This window comes from Elephas maximus, chromosome 5 (genome assembly GCF_024166365.1).
Source record: "Elephas maximus indicus isolate mEleMax1 chromosome 5, mEleMax1 primary haplotype, whole genome shotgun sequence".
NCBI classification, from domain to species: domain Eukaryota; kingdom Metazoa; phylum Chordata; class Mammalia; order Proboscidea; family Elephantidae; genus Elephas; species Elephas maximus.
In genome coordinates this window covers 28933527-28955126 of record NC_064823.1, presented here as the reverse complement: position 1 = coordinate 28955126, position 21600 = coordinate 28933527, and the positions used below count along the sequence as shown (strand labels likewise).

Below are 21600 nucleotides of genomic sequence, written 5' to 3'. Positions count from 1 at the left end.
TTCGCGCCATTTATCCTTCTTGCTCCAGAATGGAGCCTGTCCAAACCAAAGCCAGTGGACTGACTTCACTCTGCCCATCTCCTCAAGGTCTTTGGGCATTTGTCTGTCTGCTCAAGGCAGTTGAACTTCAGATGTTTTTCAAGTTTTCCTTTCCTCAGACATAGTCACGGCAGGCTGTGTGTCTCTCTGAACAGCACACTTGTCTGGGCAGAGAAAAATGAAGACAAAGCCTAAGGTTCTCCAAGGAGTCCAGAGACAGCAGGACCGTCAAGAAGAGATTAGACTTTTCTTTCTTACTGAAGGAACCTAAATGTGATTTCATATCCACGGGCCACAAATAAAGTGAAGGACTGATTGCATTGTTGTTCCATAGATCCCCGGCCTATCAGAAGGGACAAAGCAAGAATCTGGAGTAGTCTACTGGGTGCTGGGAGAGGGACGGGTTGCTGAAACAATGAGTGCTAACTCAGAAACTGTGGCCAACTCCATGGACTTACAGCATTTACCCTGGTCCCAATTCTTTTTCTTTTCGAAAACATAGAAATGTGCCCTCTTTCAAGTACCTACTGTGAAAGAATTGGTGTGACTTTTTTTTTTTTTTTTTTTTGTCTCCAAGGGCTCTAAGAGTGATTACCAGTTGTGGGTCAGTTCTGGCAAGAAAGAGGCCCCATTCCCACTCATCGGTAAGTGGCAGGGAACTCTAAGACGGGGTTGACTGGATTCCAAATTATAACTCTAAAGTCTCAAAGTATTGCTTGTTTGGCCTTAAGTTTAAATATCCTTTGGAGTAAAAACTTCTCACAATATCCATTCATACATTTGATAAATAAATTATGAAGCTTTACTCTATCCCAGGGAATAAGTAATAACATCTCTTCATTCAGCAGCTTGTGGTCAAGTTGGGGAGAAAAATGTGAATTTTTCCTCTCTGCTTTTTCACTTGACATACAGCCCTGTGTTGATAAACCCCTCTTTATTTTTTATGAAAGCAATACAGATTGAAATTTCTTTTCCCCATACGTCATATTTTATATTCCATTCTGGAATTATTCTGTTCCATATTCTGACTACGAAGTAGCCTCTGTGTTGTAAGCGTCCTCTAAAATGCAGCAGGTCTCTCTGTCCAACTACAAGTACTTACTGAACACCTGCTCAGCGCCCAGAGCTTCTCTCAGCATCACAGGCGAACTGAGATAAGCACATCTAGATTCCTGAAGGCTTCACTGGATGACTGACCTGCACTTTGCCATTTTACATTTTACAGGCTGGGTTTTCCAACATTTATTCTCAAAATTATTGATAAATAGATTACACCTCTCCTGAAATAGTTATTAGAACCATTTAGGTAAAAAAGAAAAAAAAAAAAATTCTTGGATTAGCAAGTTGATTTAGTGTGGTCAAAAGAAATAAAGCAAATAAAATAAGGGAAGGGACAGGTTCTGTAGCAGAGCTTGCCATGGGGCGATGGTGATATGATTGCCGCGAGAAATCCTGTGGGGTGTTCCCTCTTATCTACATTATCTTCTAAATTCTTTCCACCATCCAGGATGTTTCCAAGCGATCTGAATAATCTAAAAACCAAGTTTTTTAGGATTCACAGAGTGCATGTTCTCCATCTCAGAATATAACAAATCAAGTACACAGCTGAGGACTAAAATCCTGTTTCATTTTTTGTATTAATGTCAGCATCTTTGTAAAAGTCATTCTGCAATAAAATACATGAATAAAAATCAGACTAATACTTGAAATATATTTATTTAATAAAATGTGTTCATTTAGATGAAATGAATGTAGGTGGTAACTTCTAAGCTTAGAACAGCTTCAGGCACCACTGCTGACTCTGTGGAGTCTCCATCTTCCGTCATGTACGAGGGTCCTTTAACAGCCATTCTGTACATGGATTTTCATGTGCTTTCACTTCTCAGTTGTGGATCAGCTCCTGGTTACCCTGATGAATTTGTTTTATTTTGTTGCTCTCATGGAAGCTTCTCTGTGGCTTAGTTCTTGTTATGAACACAGCATTCATATTGTATTTATACCACGAGAAACGGAAAGGCAAGAGCTCACCACCTTACAGTCAGTCAGAACTAGAAGAAAGGGAGTGTTTGCTCTCTTCTTAAAAAGCTCAATCTATGTTGCAGCGCAGGGTCTCTGAGAATTCGATGGAGAGGAAGCCATTGGAAGCATGAAAGAGCAAAAGATATCATTTGGCGGTCAACACCTAATGATTGAGGGTTCCGTTTCTCTGTGTAAACACTGTTTTGGAGTTGGCTTCTGGGCTTCCAATACTCTGCAGCCTTACTTCTAATTCTGCCTGTGAGGGCCACCCTCACTCCAGCGGGGGGGTGGGGGGAGGGGGAGAGGAGGTAAGCATAAAGGCAACTCTACCTGCTGCTCTGGCTATAGCATTAATGAAATGTAATGAAATACCTGTTAAATGGACATACGTGTTAGAGAAGAGTGATCCTAGTGAGTCTTGACACGTATCATCCAATTATTTAAAGAAGATTAACTGCCAATGTTTATTAATATATTTACTTTGTTACTCTGATCTGTACAAATATGTGTAATATTGATGGTAAGTGCTTTAAATGATGAATTTAGGCTGGGGTGGTGGTCAGGTAATTTGCCTAAGATGCTCAGATCTAGTTAGTTTCTAGGCAGAAACTAGAGGGCTTTCAATATTCTCAGATGGAAACACAGTAAAAGTCAACATGGTGTAGTACTCAAACTGATCTATACTTTCCAATCAGGTAACATATTTTAAAGAGTATTTTCTCTTTACGTTTTTTAAACACCTTTCTGGGGCCCCTGCTTTGTCCACAGTCTCTGCCTTGAGAGCACATACAGGAAACACAGCCTTCTTTATCCCTGAGGCTCAGCACGCCAGTGTGGTACACGTGGGTGCCGTAAGGTAGCTTTGATCACACCCATCACCAGTCGTCCTGAATCTGTATGTACATGTTTCTCTGTATAGGACATGAACATCCCTATGGAATAAAAATGAGCCATCTTCAAGCCACTGCACTCCTGCCACACCACCTAAGGGGCTCCATATCTCCATCCACCCTCCAGGAGCCCTTCTTACTGGAGCAGCCATTCCCAGAGATGGGAGGTGCGTTCATCCTAAAGCCCAGGCACCCACTGAGGAGCCAGGAGCAGAAAAGTGAGTCCCTCCCCTCCTGCAGGTGTCTTCTCTCAACTCATGTCTCCATTCCTAGAAACAAAATCATAACACAGAGCTGATTCTCCATGTCAGGGAGAAGGGCAGTGTAGGCAAGGATCCAATCTTCACCAAGAATGAGACTGAGAGAAATGCCAAGGGTCTGTCCTCAAGAGCCAACTCACTTCTAGAAAGCTTCTTTTCATTCCTCCAGGTAGTAGTAGTTCCCTTCTCTGTATCCCCAGGGCCCTTCATGCATATTTTAAGTATGTGTGTACATATCTGTGTGTCTTATTAGAATATGGGCTTCTTAAGGCCTGGAAAGTCATGTTTTCCCCATCTCAGGGCTTTTGTCAGGATCTAGGCCACAGCAGAAGGGGATTTATGACTGCTTAGCTTAGACACACAAGGAATGGAAGAGTGGAGTAGAAGAGTTTCGGAGCTGAACTGGAATCTATTCTGAGCTTGGGCTGAAGTGGCCTCTAAGTTCTACCTCCACAGCGAGCCATGAGGACCAAGCTCACTTTCCCTGTGTGCTTCTGACCGAGGAGGACTAGACTGGAGCAGGACCGAGTGTGTATGGTTGGGGGCTTTTTAATCTTCCTTCTTACCATTCTTTTTCCTACCATTCCTGTATTTTCCCATCAGTATTTCTCTTTTTGAAGAAAATGTAGTATTAATTTGAGGCATAGTGTGGCCAGAATGGAATTACCACTTAAAGTGTTTTTATTTTTATGATAGTTATTCTATAAGCACAAAGTTGTACACATTTTATTTTTTAATATTAATACCCTATTTACAAGCATGAGGTAACACTACTCCAATCTTGCCAGGACCGTTGAAGAAAGGCTAGGTTTCTATAAAGTTAGCTTGTTCAATCACCTCATAGTTTTCATGACAATAGCACTTATTTTCACTGGTCCCAGAGCAACATGAACTCTTACACAAGATAGTGTACATAACAAAAGGTCCATCTAAGCCCCAAAGTCCTTTTGAGAAAGTACAGAACTCAGTTTGTACTTTGCCTTCCGTTTATGTCACAGAGTAGCTTTATATATAGCTTTAAATCAAGTGACTCAGAATCAACTTGACGGCATTGGGTTTAAATCAAGGGATAGAGCAATGTTCTTAAGAGGTATTAAAGCTAAATAACTGAACACATTTGGATAGTTTTAGAAATAATAAAATCAGGTCAAGGGTACGGAAACCAGGCCGAGTACAACTACTTCACCAATATATTAACCTATACGTTGAACATTTGCACATGTTGACATCGCTGGATGTATAGAAATCCCTTCCTGGATTGAGGAATGTGTTTGTTTTCCTTCAGACTTTTAAAATGATGGAGTGTGAATGTTAGGGCAAGAAGAAAGAGTCTTAGGTGAAATGGTGGCAATCCTTCATGACTGCATACCCTCTGGAGGGTGCTAAGCCAAATGGAGAAGGGGATGGGGTCTGCTTTTAGAGGAGGAGACTGATGTCTTGATTGCCTTGGGCCCTCTGAGTGAGGAAAATTGTTCTCAACAAGGTTACTATGCACTGTGCCTTGTGCTGAGGAGTACATTATACATTTCATCCATTTTAGTACTCAGTTCCATGAGATGTCGTGTTAAAGTTGAGGAACCTGAAGTTCAAAGAGATTGAGTAATTTGTTCCCGTACCTGGCAGAACCCTGTGATCCAGCACCGGAAATACTGCACCTAAGGTTATACTTGCCACATCCTAGAAAAGCCAAGTCAATGGGCATTTAAGGATATTCAGTGAAATGTTGCTCATCTGTTTATCCTCCCACAACTTGGCTCGTCTATGGACTCTTTTAGCATCTGGTTCTAAGCAGCTTAAGAAAATATTAGGATATCTTATCAGGAAACATTCATAGCTGAGTAGTAGAAAAGACCTCTTTGAACTCAGGTTTTCATTGCTGACCACCTGGTCTCAGAAAAGCTCTTCTTGTTCAGCATTCCTTTGACAGGGACTGTTGGGTAGCTAAAAATCATGTCTGGGTAGCATGGGTGGGTGTTACAAGAAACAAGGCCACCTGAGTTCTCATCACACAGCCAGCATTTAAAGGTGACTTCCCAAGAATCCTGTCCTCAGGGGGAGGCACATAATCCATGGAACTGCCTGAAGGTTGTGGCCCCTCAGAGTGAAGGAGTTATAGGCTGCCCAGGAGCTGGGGTCAGGGAGGTTGAGTCATGAAGGGCAGATCTTTTTGATAAGAAAAAGTTCACAATACTCAGGCACTCACTCAGAAAGCCAAAGAGGAAATCTAGAGGGGGGAGACTTACCATAAAGGTAGGTGATTATCAAACTCTACTTGATTTTGATACCACTTTTTTTAGCTTATCAAATGGGATCTGATTCCTCATGGACCATATTTAACATCAGTGAACTTGTACCACGAAGCACTAGGTGCCTCAGGAGGCACTGCAGCAGGAGCAGATAGCACCTGTAGGAAGTGTCACCTCCAGAAGAATTGAACCTGAGTCTGATCAAGCCTCTGGATGTAACTATCCATTTATGGAATAAGGGAAAACAGAACAAGTTACCACCACGGGGATGTGATCCACCTGCCCAGGACGGGGGAAATTCTACACACTGAATGACTCCATTTCTCTCTCTTCTAGCCCTAGGAAACAACATGCTCTGCAAATGAAAACAGTGGAAATAAGTTTAAGTGAATTAATCTACTACTTCTAACAATCTCACTTCTTTCTTAGATGCAGGCCAGAAGACAGGTGAAAAGAAATGGCCTATGGTGAACTGGGCCTTTCGGCGGAACCCCAGCACTTGCCAGGACAACGTGTGCAGGGCTCTACCATCCCCTGAGCCAGGGAAGCTCTTTGGGGTTTCACTCAAAGATGTTTGTCCCAGTGATGACCTGCCCACTCCTCTCCGGGTAGGTCTCCCTTTGGCCTTCTGTGGCCCCCCTGAGGAGGGAGATTGAGGAAGGGAAAGCTCTGCAAGCCCATGTGTTCTCATCCAAATCTATTTCTAAGTGGAGAAAGCACTAGACAGCCCCTGGCTTTGGCTGAGAATCTTTGTTATATTCTTTCAAAGAATACAAATTTGACTTAGTTATTGCAGAATCATAAGGTAGACACAGAGAAAAAGGTAATTTTTCCATTCCAGTAGTTTCAGAAAAGACCCACATATGTCTGCTCAGATAAGTCAGAACGTGCTCTGTGTTTACCAGTCTCTGAAGCAGAGGTTCCACCTCCTTTCACATTCTCCTTTCAGCTCCTACCTTGAACTTCTCGCTACTCTCAGCTTTCCGTTAGTTGCTTCTTCAGCTGAGACTACTCAATCTTACAACTCAAAATATTTCAGATGGTGTTTGATTTAATATTTCAGATGGCATTTGATTTTATTTCAAGTGCATAAGCTTAAAACTACAAGACTTACCCTCTGGCATATACCAATATCTTAATCCTGATAGAATAAGTCAAACGAAAGCCACAAAGTTTAGCTTGTGTTGTCTCAAAGTAGTGTATTAAACCATCAGTGTTTACAGTTATTGAGTATCTAGTATCCCTCCAGGGGCTATACTAGTGCTTCACATGCTTGATGTGAAGAAAATCATCATCTTAAGGGCATGCTGGGTACCACCCCAGACCCTGCAACTTTCACGGAAAATTTGGGGTCCTTATCATTATCATCAGAGAGCCCTGGAGTTGCAGTGGTTAAGAGCTGGGTTGCTAACCTAAAGGTTGGCAGTTGGATTCCACTGGCTGCTCCTTGGAAACCCTATGGGCAGTTCTACTCTGTGCTATAGGATTGTTGGGAGTTGGAATTGTCCCAGGACAACTGGTTTGTTTTGGTTTGTGATTATCATCATCCCCATTTCACAAAGGAGATAAACAAAAGCTTTAATATAGGTAAGTACTGTACTTTCCCCAAGGTCACACAGTGAATAGGTGGTAAAATACATTTCAATGCCACAGATTACCTGACTCCAACACCTATTATCTTTCTACACTGCAAGCAGAGGCCTAGCTGGAGGTAGGGGGAGTTGGGCAGGTAGGGTGCCTGTCCTGTGCTCTGACTGTGTGCCCTGGGCACCACTTGAGGAAGGGTGCCAGAACAGTTTCTACTGGCCACCACAGTTTCCATGGCCAGCTGGGAGAGATCATTGAGAGATTTAACACTAATTGCCCTAGGCACTGCTTTCCCTAGATAGGCCCCTGACTGCAAGCAGGAGACATAAAGATAGAGAAAAAGGAAATGAAAAAGTAAGAAACCAAACTAAACCATTGCTATCAAGTCAATTCTGACTCATAGCAACCCTACAGGACAGAGTAGAAGTGCCCCATAGAGTTTCCAAGGAGCGCATGGTGGATTTGAACTGCCGACCTTTTAGTTAGCAGCAGTAGCCCTTTACCACTAGGCCACCAGGTTTTCCAGAAAGTGCTGAGAGGATTTATTTGGAGAAGGCTATCTGGAGGAGAAGGTTTTTGAGCCTGATTTTGAAAGAGGAGAGGAAATACAAGAAGTAGGAATGGGGGATACAGTTGCTTAAAAGGGGATAAGCAAATGGGGAAAGAATGGTGAGGTAGGACGGGGTGATGTAACAGAAGTCTTAAAGTAGACAGAGAAATTTGATTTAGAAGTGTAAATTAACTGAAAAAGAAAATCTGAATAAAACAAGTGTTTGAAGTGTTTCAGTGTAGAAATGTAGAGTGGACCAATGAATAGAAAACATATTTAGAGACACCTAAAGAATTTACTTGAGTCCTTCCAGCTTGAGCACCATACTCTCCTGTAGCCTAGCTCCGGATGCCAACAAGGACAAGCTTGTGCTGAGGCCTGTGTGTATGAAATTCTGCATGTTGTCTTTTCCATTCCTTCCCCCCAGGATATGCTTTTCTTTCTTAACCAAAAAGGGCCTCTGACAGAGGGCATCTTCAGAATATCGGCCAGTGTCAGAGCATGTGGAGCCCTCAAGCAGAAACTAAACTCAGGAGAGAAGGTGAATTGGGAGGATGAGTCAGTTTTGGTAGTAGCATCTGTCTTAAAGGTAAGGAAGGTTCTAGCATTATCTTCACACAGTGTAGCTGTATAGAAATATGATTGGGTTCCTTCTTCATGATTGGCAAAGAGCCATATTAGGTATAATACAGTCAGAATTTGAAAATCTGAAAAACATTACAGAGGTAAGGAAACTGCCGTGAGTGTTAAAAGCACCTGTCTGTATGCCACGTGCAAAAAAATTAAATAAATAAAAATTTGAAAGCACGCACTTACACACACACAAGCATCCTACTTTTGAAGAGCTCCTCACCGGAAATGATGGCAAAGTTTCCAAAAGAAATTTCTTTTGAAACTTTTGAAAATAATGACAAAAATTTCCCATAGTAAGGAAATTTTTACCTTATGATGAGTCCAAAAATACTCAGTCCATGAGACTAGAGGGACCCCAGAGGTCACGTTCCCCAGATCCTCTGTTAGCCCAAGACTGAACCATTCTCCAAGCCAACTTCAGACAGGGATAGGACGGGATTATAGGACAGAAAATGATTCTGGTGAGGAGTGAGCTTCCTGGCGCAAGCAGACACATGAGACTATGTGGGCAGCTCCTGTCTGGAGGCAAGGTGAGAAGGCAGAAGGGGACAGGAGCTCGTTGAATACATACAGAAAATACAGGGTGCAGAGGAGAAGTGTGCTGTACTCATTAGGGGAAGAGCAACTAGGAGGACATAGCAAGGTGTGTATAAGTTTTTGTATGAGAGACTGACTTGATTTGTAAACTTTCACTTAAACTAGAAGAAAATAAAATGAATAAATAAATGCTCAGTCAGGCCACCAACAGCTCCACTGGTTTTATCATCATTCCTTCCCATTCTCTTAATGCCTTTCACTTTAAAAGTGCCATAGGAATGATGCTACCATTGGGCCTTCTTTCATCTTGACCACCTTCGGCATTCTTTGTTAATATGTGTTGTGCTTAACCTGCCACGTAGTAACCTGCTCTTCTCAAATGCCTTGCTCTTCACATCCTTAGAGATGCCTCACATATTTTGAAAATAGGATCTACATCCAAGACCAACTTTAAGCAAAGTGTTGATCCCAGAACAGCCTCTGCAGGCCTGCTTCAGGGCTGTGTCCCCAGCATGGCGGAGATACAAGGAAGGCAGGGTAAAAACAGGGCCCAGGGCCTCCAACTCAGGCTGAGGCATAAAGGTCAAAAGTGCCTTGCCCTAGACATAAGTAAAGTAGAGTTTTCTGTATTCCCTTTCCAGTCAAGTGGCCAGGTGCCCATTTAATATTACTTCATGAGTTTATTTACAACCAAATCTGTCTTGGTAAAGGGGACATCATATATGCATCAGTAAATGGACGTTTCTTGCAAACCTGTGTCTTGGTCCATATGAAAATATATAGCAACAAATATTCTATCACTAGTGTGTACCTGCTTTTCTGTAACACCCTCCTGTCCACTAGCTTTTAACACGTAGGTTAGCATAAATTAGCCAGCCCCCAGATCAAAAGGCTTTGGCCCCTTACTGTGAGACTTCCACCAAGACAGTATGCAGAATTCTGCATGTACCAACAGCCTAAGCTGAATTTTTGCCCTATTGTTATTTTGTGAGTTCGGTGTTTGGTCTCCTTGGGATCCTTACAGGGCACTGTTAATGGAAGAAGGGACATGCTTCTGTTCAGGCAGTGCCCTGTTGGAAGGATGCAGAGGAAGCAAGGTCACCATTGCTCTAATGAGTGGAGGGTGGGAGGGACTTGGGAAACTGACTTTGTCCGTTTTCTTCACAGCTAAGTCCTCAGAACGCAAAGCAGAGCCTGACACACACAGGACCTCAGTAAATATAAGAAAGAGTGAATGATTTCCAGATTGTGATCATGATAGTTGCCCTGAGGCATTTCCTGTAGTAGCTGCTATTAAGAAAAGTCTCCTGGCACAGTGGTTAAGAGCTAAGGCGTGTTTTGACTGCTAACCATAAAGATTGGCAGTTAGAATCCACCAGCTGCTCCTTGGAAACCCTGTGGAGCAGTTCTTCTGTGTCCTATATGGTCACTATGAGTCAGAATAGACTCAAAGACAATGTTTTGTTGTTGTTGTTGTTGTGGGGGTGTTGGGTGAGTGTTCGACCTATTTATTTAGTGAGACCACTGGCAGAAAGATGTGACTTGGAAGCTAGCAAGGTGATCTGACGTTTTCCCCTTGTTATCACACTAAAATTAAGCTTAATAAATTTTAATAGGCCCAACTGTATGATATTAAGACAGATATTCCAGGTCACCACTTAGGAAGCTGGCCTGTGCATGCCTGTGGCTCTAGTACTCAGAGGCCTGAAGTTTTGCTGTATCTAAATTTTGATCATTTCTTTCTGTTTTGGAACATTTTATTCCCAAAGAAACTAAACCCCCAGAAAATATGATATCCTATCCCACCTTTCCAATTAAGGCGAGGAGCCCTGGTGGCACAATCATGAAGCACTCAGCTCCTAACGGAAAGGTCAGTGGTTTGAACCACCAGCCTCTCCTTGGGAGAAAAGGCCTGGCGATCTGCTCCCATAAAGATTACAGCCTAGGAAACCCTACCAGGCAGTTCTCTTCTGTCACATGGGGTCACTATGATGAGTCTGAATCCACTCAGGGGTGCACGGAAACAACAAAAACCCTTAAAGAGATGAAAAAGGAAGCTTTTATGAGAGGAGGTTTTTCCAAGAAGCACATATATCTCAAGTCAGAAGACCTACTCCTGTTTTATGTGTGTGTGAGTGTGTGCCTATATTTGTGTGTGTGGTGTTTGTTTCAGAACTTTTCTTGCCAGGAATTAAGAACACCATGGCTGAAATAGATCATCAAAATGTGTATGTATCTCTTTTGAAGAAAATAATAGGATTTAGGATGTTTATCACCAGGCCTTGTAATTTGTACCAGTTGGCTAAACTGTACATAAGCAGATTTCAGAAGATAGAAAGGGGCTTTACCTTTATTCCCATCACAGCCCAGACTCTGCTTTGATGCCACTAGTTTTAGTTGGAGAAAATCCAAGCACCTGCTTATGGGTGTGCAAGTCAGCAAAGAGGTGGAGCCGAGTTCTGTGGATGTCACAGTGTGGGTGGCTATGAAGGAAGTGGGGACCAAACTGAATTTTTCAACTAAATGTGATCTCTATCATTTGTCTAATACACGTTTGCCCTAAGAATAATATTATTTTTCATCTATTTTAGGATTTTTTTAGAAACATCCAGGAAAGTGTATTTTCCTCTGGTCTGTATTATCAATGGCTTACTGTTATTGATGAAGGGAATGAGGAGGAGAAAATAACTGGAATCCAGAGGTAATGATGCAGTCATTACCCAGCTCTGGCCATGCCTCAAAAATACAACCAACACACTCTCAGGAAAAAGAGCTTCTATTGTACAACTTTGCCTACTAAATAAGGACCACTGCCAAAGGGTTTCATGTGGTCACATCCATGGAGGCCAGTTTAAAAGTAGATGTCTACGTTGCTGCTGTCACCAAGTTACTGTTTTTCTCCTCACCTTACTAATAGGGGACCGTTGACCATTGTCACCTTCTGAATATTTGAAATTAATAGGAGATGAAATCTGTTAGTCCAAGAGAGGTGGTAGAGGCCAACTCTAACAGCGTTATTATTTAAATTTCTCAAACTTTTAACTAACTAGAAAGTCTTGTTATGCTCAGGAAGTAAATTTAATGAAGCATTTCTGTATGCATTCATGCCTGCAACTCTGCTAGTCTCTGGGCACACAGAGGTGAAGGACCTAATCCCTCACCTGAAGAAACTCAGAGGCTGGTGGAGGAGAGAAGTAGATAAACTGAAGTGTCATCAGTGCTATAAAAGGGACACTCAGAAGTTCTGGGGGAACATGGTGGAGTGATAATTAGCTTCCTACGAGACTCAGAGAAAACAGAAGCTCAGATTGCAAAGTCAAGAAATGATCACAAAGAATTCCAGGTCTATGGCCATGCAAGTAGAAATTTCTGGCAGGACTCATCATGAATGCTATGTGCAACATAACAGAATAGGAAAAAAGTACTCAGTAACTCCATTTCCTAAGCTTTCCTTCTATGAAAAACCCTAGAATTCCAATAGCATGTAGTATGTGTATATGCCTGTTGAGAACAATTCTTTTTTCGCGACTTGCAAATGTTATGAATTATCGCCTTCACAATACTTTTGGTGAACCCCCTTTTAGCAATAGAACATAGTATTGGCATTGAAGAGTTAGAAACTAAGGAACAGCGTGAAAGTCACCAAAAAACAAGGCGATGGAACAAAATACCACCTCTATTTCTCTTATAGTTTAGAGAAGACCATTTGAGTACAGTGAGCACCAAGTCCTATAGCTCTCTGTTGTGCATGTTACCAACTGCACTCGTGTTACGCTTTAGAGGAGACCGCTCGGTACACCAAGTATCACATCCCGTAGCTTGTTGCTGCTGCTAGTATAAAACCTGTGTACTTCACACTACTTTAAGGGTGTATCATCAGTCCGTAGTACTCAGAGCTGGGCTCCCTGTTGCTGGTGCCGTTTTGGTGACCATATTTTCTCCTAGTTGCAGCATCTTGGTATAAAAAAAAAAGTAAAACTCTGAATATGAACTGAGAAACAGTTCCAATGCATGATTAGAAAAAAAAAAACATCAATCACAAATATTAGAACATTGACAATTATACTCTTGTAAACTTGTAGAAGAAAGTGGTACCATTGAGATTGATTTGGAATAAAATTGACCTTGGATGCTGCCGAGCAGAGCAGATCTCAGAACGTACTTATACGTCTTAGTAGATAAGATTGGAACTTTTATCATCAGGCGGCGTGTTTTCATTGTTACCTTGGAAATAAAGGGAGTATTTTCAATGCAATTGCTGTTTAATTTCATCAGTAACTTTTGTGTTAATTGAGCACATTCTGGAATGTTATGGGGTTTGTGTGTACTAAATTTATATTAAATTCTGCATTAATGAGATTAGTCCAAGTGAAACTCTGAAACCCTGTGGCATAGTGGCTGAGTGCCATAGCTGTTAACCAAAGGGTCGGCAGTTCGAATCCACCAGGTGCTCCTTGGAAATGCTATGAAGGGGTTCTGCTCTGTCTTATAGGGTCGATATGAGTTGGAATAGACTCGACAGCAACAGGTTTTGGTTTTTTTTTTATTGTTGTTAAACACATGGTAGTGGTTTCTGGGAAATATTGCAGGCAGCATTTTTTAAGAGACAGAGTTCTACATTCTTTTACGGTTTTCACTGGGTTATGGACATTGTGGACAAAAAAAATGTCTTGTCTCTCTCCTTATTTACAAATTCTTAAAGAAATGACTTAAGAGTGTGTTTTTCTGTATTTCAAGGCTTTTAGACCAACTTCCAAAAGCCAATGTTGTTCTCCTGCGATACCTTTTTGGGGCTTTATACAACATTGAACAACATTCTGCATCGAATCAGATGACTGCATATAATTTATCAGTCTGTATCGCCCCAAGCATCCTTTGGTCTTCTACTTCCTGCAGCCCAGGACTGGAAAATGAATTGACAAAAAAGGTAATCCTATTTCTCCTTTTTATGCCTTTGGGGCCTGAGTCCTCACTTCGAACTTGAAAATCAGGTTGTTATCTAAAGCACCATTTTTTAAAAGTATACACTTTAATCCTACTCTTCTGGGATGGCAGAGTCATTTGTCTTATCATGGTGGGGTATGGGAAGGTGGGTCGTTAAGTGGGAAATTGAGAGCAGCTGAGTCACTTCTTTCCCATTCAGGACACTAAATATAAGACTGACTGAACCATAAACCAAAACCCATTGCCATCAAGTGGATTCCGACTTAACAGCAACCCTATAGGAAAGAGTAGAACTGCCCCATAGGGTTTCCAAGGAGTGGCTGGTGAATTTGAAGTGCTGACGTTTCGGTTAGCAGCGTGCTCTTTAACCAGTGTGCCACCAGGGCTCTGACCAAACCATAGAGAGATAAAAAAGTGGTGTGATATGATAGAAAAAACCTGGGCTTTGAAGTTAGACAAGCCAAGCTTCAACTCTCAACCTTACCATTGCTGGATGTGTAACCTTGGGCAAAGTCTCCAAGCCAGCCCCCTCATCTAAACATTGGTAGTTCTGACAGCACCCAGCTCATCTAGGCATTGCTTGCAGTTGTGCCCATGCACATCCCAGGGGGCCAGGCAATATGAGTACCCTTGTTTCCACACACACTAGACTTCTGCCAGCACTGGCCCACTCAGAAATACTTGGCTGCCCTTTTATGTCTGCTATTGGGGTGAAGAAACTAGTAGTAAAAGATTCCAGAACATCCTAAGGGAGCAGCAGGGTGCCTAATAAGATCACAATTTCCCCCTAGCACCCCCACAGAGCAAGCCTAAGGCAAGACAATGCTTGGGGAAGGACAGCAGTTAGACAGACAGACAAATTTTTCTACCCCACTGCCCCATTCCTTCACGGGCAGCCCACAGAGAAATTCCACTTCTCACGCTTCAGATACTTCTTCACTTAAGAAGTGAATTTCATGAATTTTCATGTATCGGATGCTTTATAAATTGAATAACATCTTTACCCCCAACACCATATGTGGGTAATTTAAAAATTATCTGAATGTTAACTGTGTAGCCATTGGTATAAAAGTATTAACCATTAAGCCAGGGACACAAATTTCATGTTTATTTCACTGATTAAGTGCATTTTTAACGTCTTTGCCCAAACTACTCTTGAAAGTATCACAGTTTCTTAGAGAAAACTAGTTTATTTGCTTTCACATCAACTCTGAATTTGTCTCAGAATTCTTTCACATTTTGGTTAGATTCAGGGTGCCTATATGAAATGTGATTTATAACTTTGTCATATTAAAAAAAACAAAACATTTTTGCCATTTTGTGTTCCAGATTTCTCTTGTACAATTTGTTATCAAAAATTGCTTGAACATATTTGGAAAAGACATCACTTCCCTCTTGGAGGAAAGTTCAATGATCACAACAATGAGGTGTGATTGTTCAGAGAAGGCTTCAGGTACTGTGAATAATTTAATGGCTTTTCTAAGAGAGAGTGAGCCTGGTAGGAGTCGTGGGTGACGCCGAGACAGCAACTGCCCTGGAGCCCACAGCACGACCCAGGACAATGAAGCTGGGCCTCGGGGTCTTCTCACTGCTTCTCCAGAAGGGTGGCTCATGGATAGGGGGAGAGAGCACGCTGTTGTGAGATCAGAGAAAAGACCAAGTCCACGATGTCAACAAGTTGCTAGTGCAGCTTGTAACAGCATCAGGACAGAGCATGGTAGGATACAGTGGTCTGGAGACTTTTTCAAACAAAACTTTAAATGGAACCCTGATAGATCTAACAGATGCGCTCTGGTTGAAACCAAAGTGAGGGGCCAAGAGCACTGCCTGTTTTATTTCTCCCCCTTTTCTTGCTCAGTGTCCCTGAGGTACCTCAGGGATCCAGTGCTCTTTGAAACAGTTTGAAAAGAACCAGCATCATTGAGAAAAAAGGACTTGATGTCAAACAGCCTTTTCAGAGTGTGAACCCCTGCCCCACTGTTACCAGTTCTGTCATCCGTGGCCAGTTTTTCCATCTCAGCCTCAAATTCTTAATCTCTAAAATTCAGATAAAAATGGTATCTAAATCTTAGGATATTTGTGAGGATTAAATAAGATAATGATGTCAAGTAAATTTGTAAAAAAGACAACAATAGACTAGTAGAGATTTCTCTGAGGCCAGACTCAGTAGCTAGCATTATTTGAGTCGAGCTAATCATAGCTAAGGGGCCCCTGGGTGGTGCAAACAATTAAGTGCCCTGCTACTAACCGAAAAGTTGGCAGTTCAAACCTGCTCAGAGATGCCTTGGAAGAAAGGCCTGGCGATCTCCTTCCAAAAGGTCACCACCATGAAAACCCTATGGAGCACAGTTGTGTTCTGCAACACATGGGGTCGCCGTGAGTCAGAATTGTCTCAATAACACCTGGACATCATAGCTAACTGCCAACAGCCCATTTTACAAGGTGGATTTTAGATTCAGAGCCAGTATCATGTATCATGCGTCCCTTCATATTTTTGCTATTTCTTGGTTGTACGTTATTTATCTCAGCGCTTTGAGGAAATCTTTAAGAAAGTCCATTTTATCAGGAACTGAGATGAGTCTAGTATCTGAGAAAATGTTTATGCCAAGACAACTTTTTTTTTTTTCATTCAGAAGTGACAACGGAGCAGCCTCTTGAATCCAAGCCGATAAGAGTTACAGTGATTTATAGAAAGTCACAACTGCGGGATTCTGCCCAGGCCCCTTCTGACGTGGACCAACCACCTGTCACCATTTTCTGAGTCCCTAAAGATTAGAACATCCGTAATCCTACTGGACTCTTGCATATCACTCCTATCTATAAGACACCACTGAGAGCTGTTGTGTTTTCCAAAATGTTTGTAGGGCTTTGCTGAATTTGTATTTTATGGGATTTTTTTCCAAAATGTAAAGGTGTACAACTAATGAGGACAGAAAAAAACCTCAGGATAATGATTATCTCTGTGAAAGAAGGAAGGGGATGGGATAGGAAAAAAGAAATTTCAAGCATATGTGTCTTATTTTATATCTTAAAAGAAAGATTTAAAAATGCTAATATTTTTCATATGCTTCACAGCATTTTTAAAAATATTGTGATTCTGGAGAAAATTTACATAGGAATTAGGTCCTCATTTAACAATGTCTATACAAAAAAAAACAAAAAAAAATTTTTTTTTATACATATTATTCAATGACATTGGCTATACTTCTCAGAATGTGTCAGCATTCTCATTATTTCCGTTTTGGTTGTTGTGTTTCCAGTAATCTAGCTCCTTGACCCTCCTTACCTTCTCATCCTTGGTCTAGAGTAAATATTAACTGTTAGGTTTCATTTAGGTGGTTGGTTAGAGTAGCACAATGTTCACTGGCGACATTATTTATTGCTATGATCCACTCAGTCTTTGGCTGCTAGGTGACCTCTGGGAATAGTTTGAGTTCCAAGTTTAAAAGGCATCCCAAGGCAATAGTCTCAGGGTTCCTCTAGTCTCTACCAGTCCAGTAGGTCTGATCTTTTTCTAGGAATTTGAGTTTTGTTCCTCTTTTTTTTTTCATTCTCTCTGGAACCATCTATTGTGTCCCCGATCAAAATGGTTGATAGTGGTAGGTGGGCACCATCTAGTTCTTCTGGTCTTATGGTAGCAAAGGCTGTGGTTTGTGTGGGAGATGGTTCCTATGGATTAATTTCCTTCTTGAGTCTTTGGTTTCTTTCACTCTCCTTTGCTCCAGACCGGAAGAGATCAGGATTTGTATCTTAGATGGCCGCTCACAAGCTTTTAAGGCCCCAAATGCTACTCACCAACCTGGGATGTAGAACATTATCTTTATGAGCTGTGTCCTACCAAGTGGCTAGGTTGTCCCCTGAGATTATGATCCTAAGCCCTCAAATGGCTTCACAACGTTTTTTAATAAATAAAAAGTTTAGATAGTTTTTATTACATAAATATCCACAACATACCTATGTTTGCATATGTAAGTAAATAAAGTATTATTGAATATACCAAGGGCTGCCAAAAGAACAAACAAATCTGTCTTGGAAGAAATACAGCCAGTATGCTCCTTAGAAGCAAGGATGGTGAGACTTGGTCTTTGGACTTGTCATCAGAAGGGATCAGTCCCTGGAGAAGGGATGGATTGACACAGTGGCCACAACAATGGACTCAAGCATAACAACAATTGTGAGGATAGTGCAGACAGGGCAGTGTTTTCTTCTGTTGTGCATAGTGTAACAACAACAAAGTATTATTCAATGAATCAGTAACCTACACAAATTTTTATAATTCTGCAGCTTTTCTTTTAAACCTTAACATGTTTTCTCCATATTGATATATGTAGAACTAATTCACTCAGTCTAGTTGTTTTATGGAGTCCCTGAGTGGTAAAAATAGCTACCATGCTTGGCTGCTACCTGAAAGGTTTGGAAGTTTGAGTCTATCCAAAGGTGCCTCAGAAGAAAGGCATGCTGTCTACTTCTGAAAAGTCAACGATTGAAATCCCTGAAAAGTCAATGAGTGAAATCCCTGTTACGCCTTGTTCTACTCTGAAGTACATGGGTTTGCCAAGATTCAGAGTCAACTCAATGCTAACTTTTCTTTTTTTTTTTTGAGTTTCTATATAGTTGCTAAAGAGTCCTAGTGGTATACTGGTTAAGTATTTGGTGGTAGCCCAAGGGGAAGTGGGCTGAATCCACTAGCCACTCCATGGGAGAAAGATGTGGCTCACTTATGCCTAATGTATCTCCCTTTTTTATTTTTTTGTATGTGTACAACTGGTTTATTGAAAAGCCTGATTCACTGGGGTACAACTATGGAATTGCTTTACTTATTTATTTTTTTCCAATTACTGTCTTTGACTGTGCTGAATCTTCCTTTCTAGTCCCTTAATGATATGCAGGACGGATCTCACAGCTGATTACTTTCACATATTAGACAGTCCAGTTCAGTTCTGTCCACTTCTCCCAGTTTAAGTTATCAGTCTCATGGCCTTCCTCTCTGGCAGCTCAGCCCAATCGTAACTGGAGGAACTTGGATTTAGGAGGGAGCCTCGTCTGCTCTTTTGCTTTTCCTCATCCACTTATGGGTCTTCATCTCTCCTCCAATGTAGTGGATTGGGGTGGGGTGGGGGTCATGAAAGCCTTTGGAATCTTCTCTTTACTGACATGAGCTGAGCTTTGATTCACTGAGTTGGCAGGCACCTTTATGTTGGGGGATATAGGTGAATTCTTTGTGAAATGAATGAAAAACTCTGACTTGACCTCTCCTGACCCACCTCCCCATTCCCATCCTTGGTAGTTCAAGCCGCATTCTCTTTCTTTTTCTTAAATTAGTTTTTATGGTTCTTTAAGTGAAAGTTTACCAATCAGGTCAGTCTCTCATATAAAAATTATATACACCTTGCTATACACACCTACCTGCTCTCCCTCTAATGAGATAGCACAATTCTTCGCTCCACTCTCTCTTCTTGTGTCCATTTGGGTAGCTTCTGGCCCCCTCTGCCTTCTCATCTCCCCTCCAGACAAGAGATGCCAACATAGTCTCATGTGTCTACTTGATCCAAGAAGCTCGTTCTTCACCACTATCATTTTCCATCCCATACTCCAGTCCCATCCCTATCTGAAGAGTTCACTTTGGGAATGGTTCCTGTCTTGGGCTAACAGAAGGTCTAGGAACCATGGCCTTCTAGTCCCAGTCTGACTCTGGTCTTTTTCTGAGAATTTGGGGTCTGCATCCCACTGCTCTCCTGCTCCCTCAGGTGTTCTCTCTTCTGTTCCCTGTCAAGGCAGTCATCGGTTGTGGCTGGGTAGCATCTAGTTCTGCTCTCAGGCTGATGTAAAAACCAAAGCCAAACCCAGTGCCGTCGAGTCGATTCTGACTCATGGTGACCCTATAGGACAGAGTAGAACTGCCTCATAGAGTTTCCAAGGAGCACCTGGCAGATTCGAACTGCTGACTCTTTGGTTAGCAGCTGTAGTGCTTAACCACTATGCCACCAGGCTGATGTAGTCTCTGGTTTATGTGGTCCTTCCTGTCTCTTAGGTTCATCATTACCTTGTGTCTTTGGTGTTCTTCATTCTTCCTTGTTCCAGGTGGGTTGAGACCAATTGATGCATCTTAGATGGCCACTTGCTAACGTTTAACACCTCAAACACAACTCTCCAAAATGGGATGCAGAATGTTTACTTAATAGGTTTTATTATGCCAATTGGTTTAGATATCCCCTGAAACCATGGTCCGCAAACCCTCGCCCCTGCTACTCTGGCCTTTGAAGCATTCAGTTTATTCTGGAAACTTCTTTGCTTTTGGTTTAGTCCAGTTGTGTTGACCTCTCCTGTATTGTGTATTATCTTTCCCTTCACCTAAAATAAAGCATATCTACTACATAATTAGTGAAAACCCCTCTACCTCCCTTCCTCCCCCCCAACCATCAAAGAATATTTTCTTCTGTGTTTAAACTATTTCCCCAGTTCTTATGATAGTGCTCTTATACACTGTTTGTCCTTTTGCAACTAATTTCACTCAGCATAATGTCTTCTAGATTTCTCCATGTTATGAAACGTTTCATAGATTCATCATTGTTCTTTATCGATGCGTAGTATTCCATTGTGTGAATATACCATAATTTATTTATCCATTCATCTGCTGATGAGCACCTTGGTTGCTTCCAACTTTTTGCTATTGTAAACAGTGCTGCAATGAACATGAGTGTACATATATCTGTTCGAGTAAAGGCTCTTATTTCTCTAGGATATATTCCAAGGAGTGGGATTGCTGGATCATATGGTAGTTCAATCTCTAGTTTTTTAAGTGCCAAATCCATTTCCAAAGTGTTGGTACCATTTTACATTCCCACCTGCAATGTATCAGTGTTCCGTCTCTCCACAACCTCTCCAGCATTTATTAGTATGTCTTTTTTGGATCAATGCCAGCTTTGTTGAAGTGAGACGGAATCTCGCTGTAGTTTTGATTTGCATTTCTCTAATGGCTAACGATCGTGAGCCTTTCCTCATGTATCTGATAGCAGCCTGAATCTCTTCTTTAGTGAAGTGCCTGTTCATAGCCTTTGCCCATTTTTTCATATGGTTATTTGTCTATTTGTGGTTGAGTTTTAGCAGAATCATGTAGGTTTTAGCAGGCACAGATCGGAAATGTCATAGCTAAAAACTTTTTCCCAGTCTCTAGGTAGTCTTTTTGCTCTTTTGGTGAAGTCTTTGGATGAGCATAGGTGTTTGATTTTTAGGAACTCCCAGTTATCTGGTTTTTCTTCTGCATTTTTATTCTTGTTTTGTATACTGTTTCTGCCAGGTATTAGGGCTCCTAACGTTGTCCCTATTTTTTCTTCCATGATCATTATCATTTTAGATTTTATGTTTAGGTATTTGATCCATTTTGAGTATATTTTTGTGCATGGTGTGAGGTATGGGTCTTGTTTCATTGTTTTGCACGTGGATATCCAGTTATGCCAGCACCATTTGTTAAAAAGACTGTCTTTTCCCCAATTAACTGACTTTGGGCCTTTGTCAAATATCATTTGCTCATATGTGGATAGATTTATGTCTGGATTCTCAACTCTGTTCCATTGGTCTATGTATCTGTTGTTATACCAGTAGCAGGTGTTTTGACTACTGTGGTGGTATAATAGCTTCTAAAATCAGGCCTCCCACGTTGTTCTTCTTTTTCAGTAATGCTTTACTTATCTGGAGTCTCTTGCCCTTCCATGTGAAGTTGGTGATTTGTTTCTCCATCTCATTAAAAAATGTCATTGGAATTTGGATGAGAATTGCATTGTATGTATCGATGGCTTTTGGTATAATAGACATTTTTACAATGTTAAGTCTTCCTATCCCTGAGCAAGGTATGTTTTCCTGCTTACGTAGATCTCTTTTGGTTTCTTGCAGTAGTG

General features: G+C 41.4%; 1 protein-coding gene across 1 annotated transcript in view; it reads left to right on the top strand.

The window, feature by feature from the left end:
- Positions 1–21600, top strand: part of LOC126077511 (rho GTPase-activating protein 20-like) — a 147213-nt gene that overhangs the window by 22653 nt on the left and 102960 nt on the right. Inside the window, exons 8-14 of the mRNA XM_049887052.1 lie at positions 617–683; positions 2978–3166; positions 5884–6062; positions 8019–8180; positions 11353–11462; positions 13499–13688; positions 15035–15132. Coding sequence (XP_049743009.1) covers positions 617–683; positions 2978–3166; positions 5884–6062; positions 8019–8180; positions 11353–11462; positions 13499–13688; positions 15035–15132 — 995 coding nt within the window. The remainder of the gene's footprint in view (positions 1–616; positions 684–2977; positions 3167–5883; positions 6063–8018; positions 8181–11352; positions 11463–13498; positions 13689–15034; positions 15133–21600) is intronic.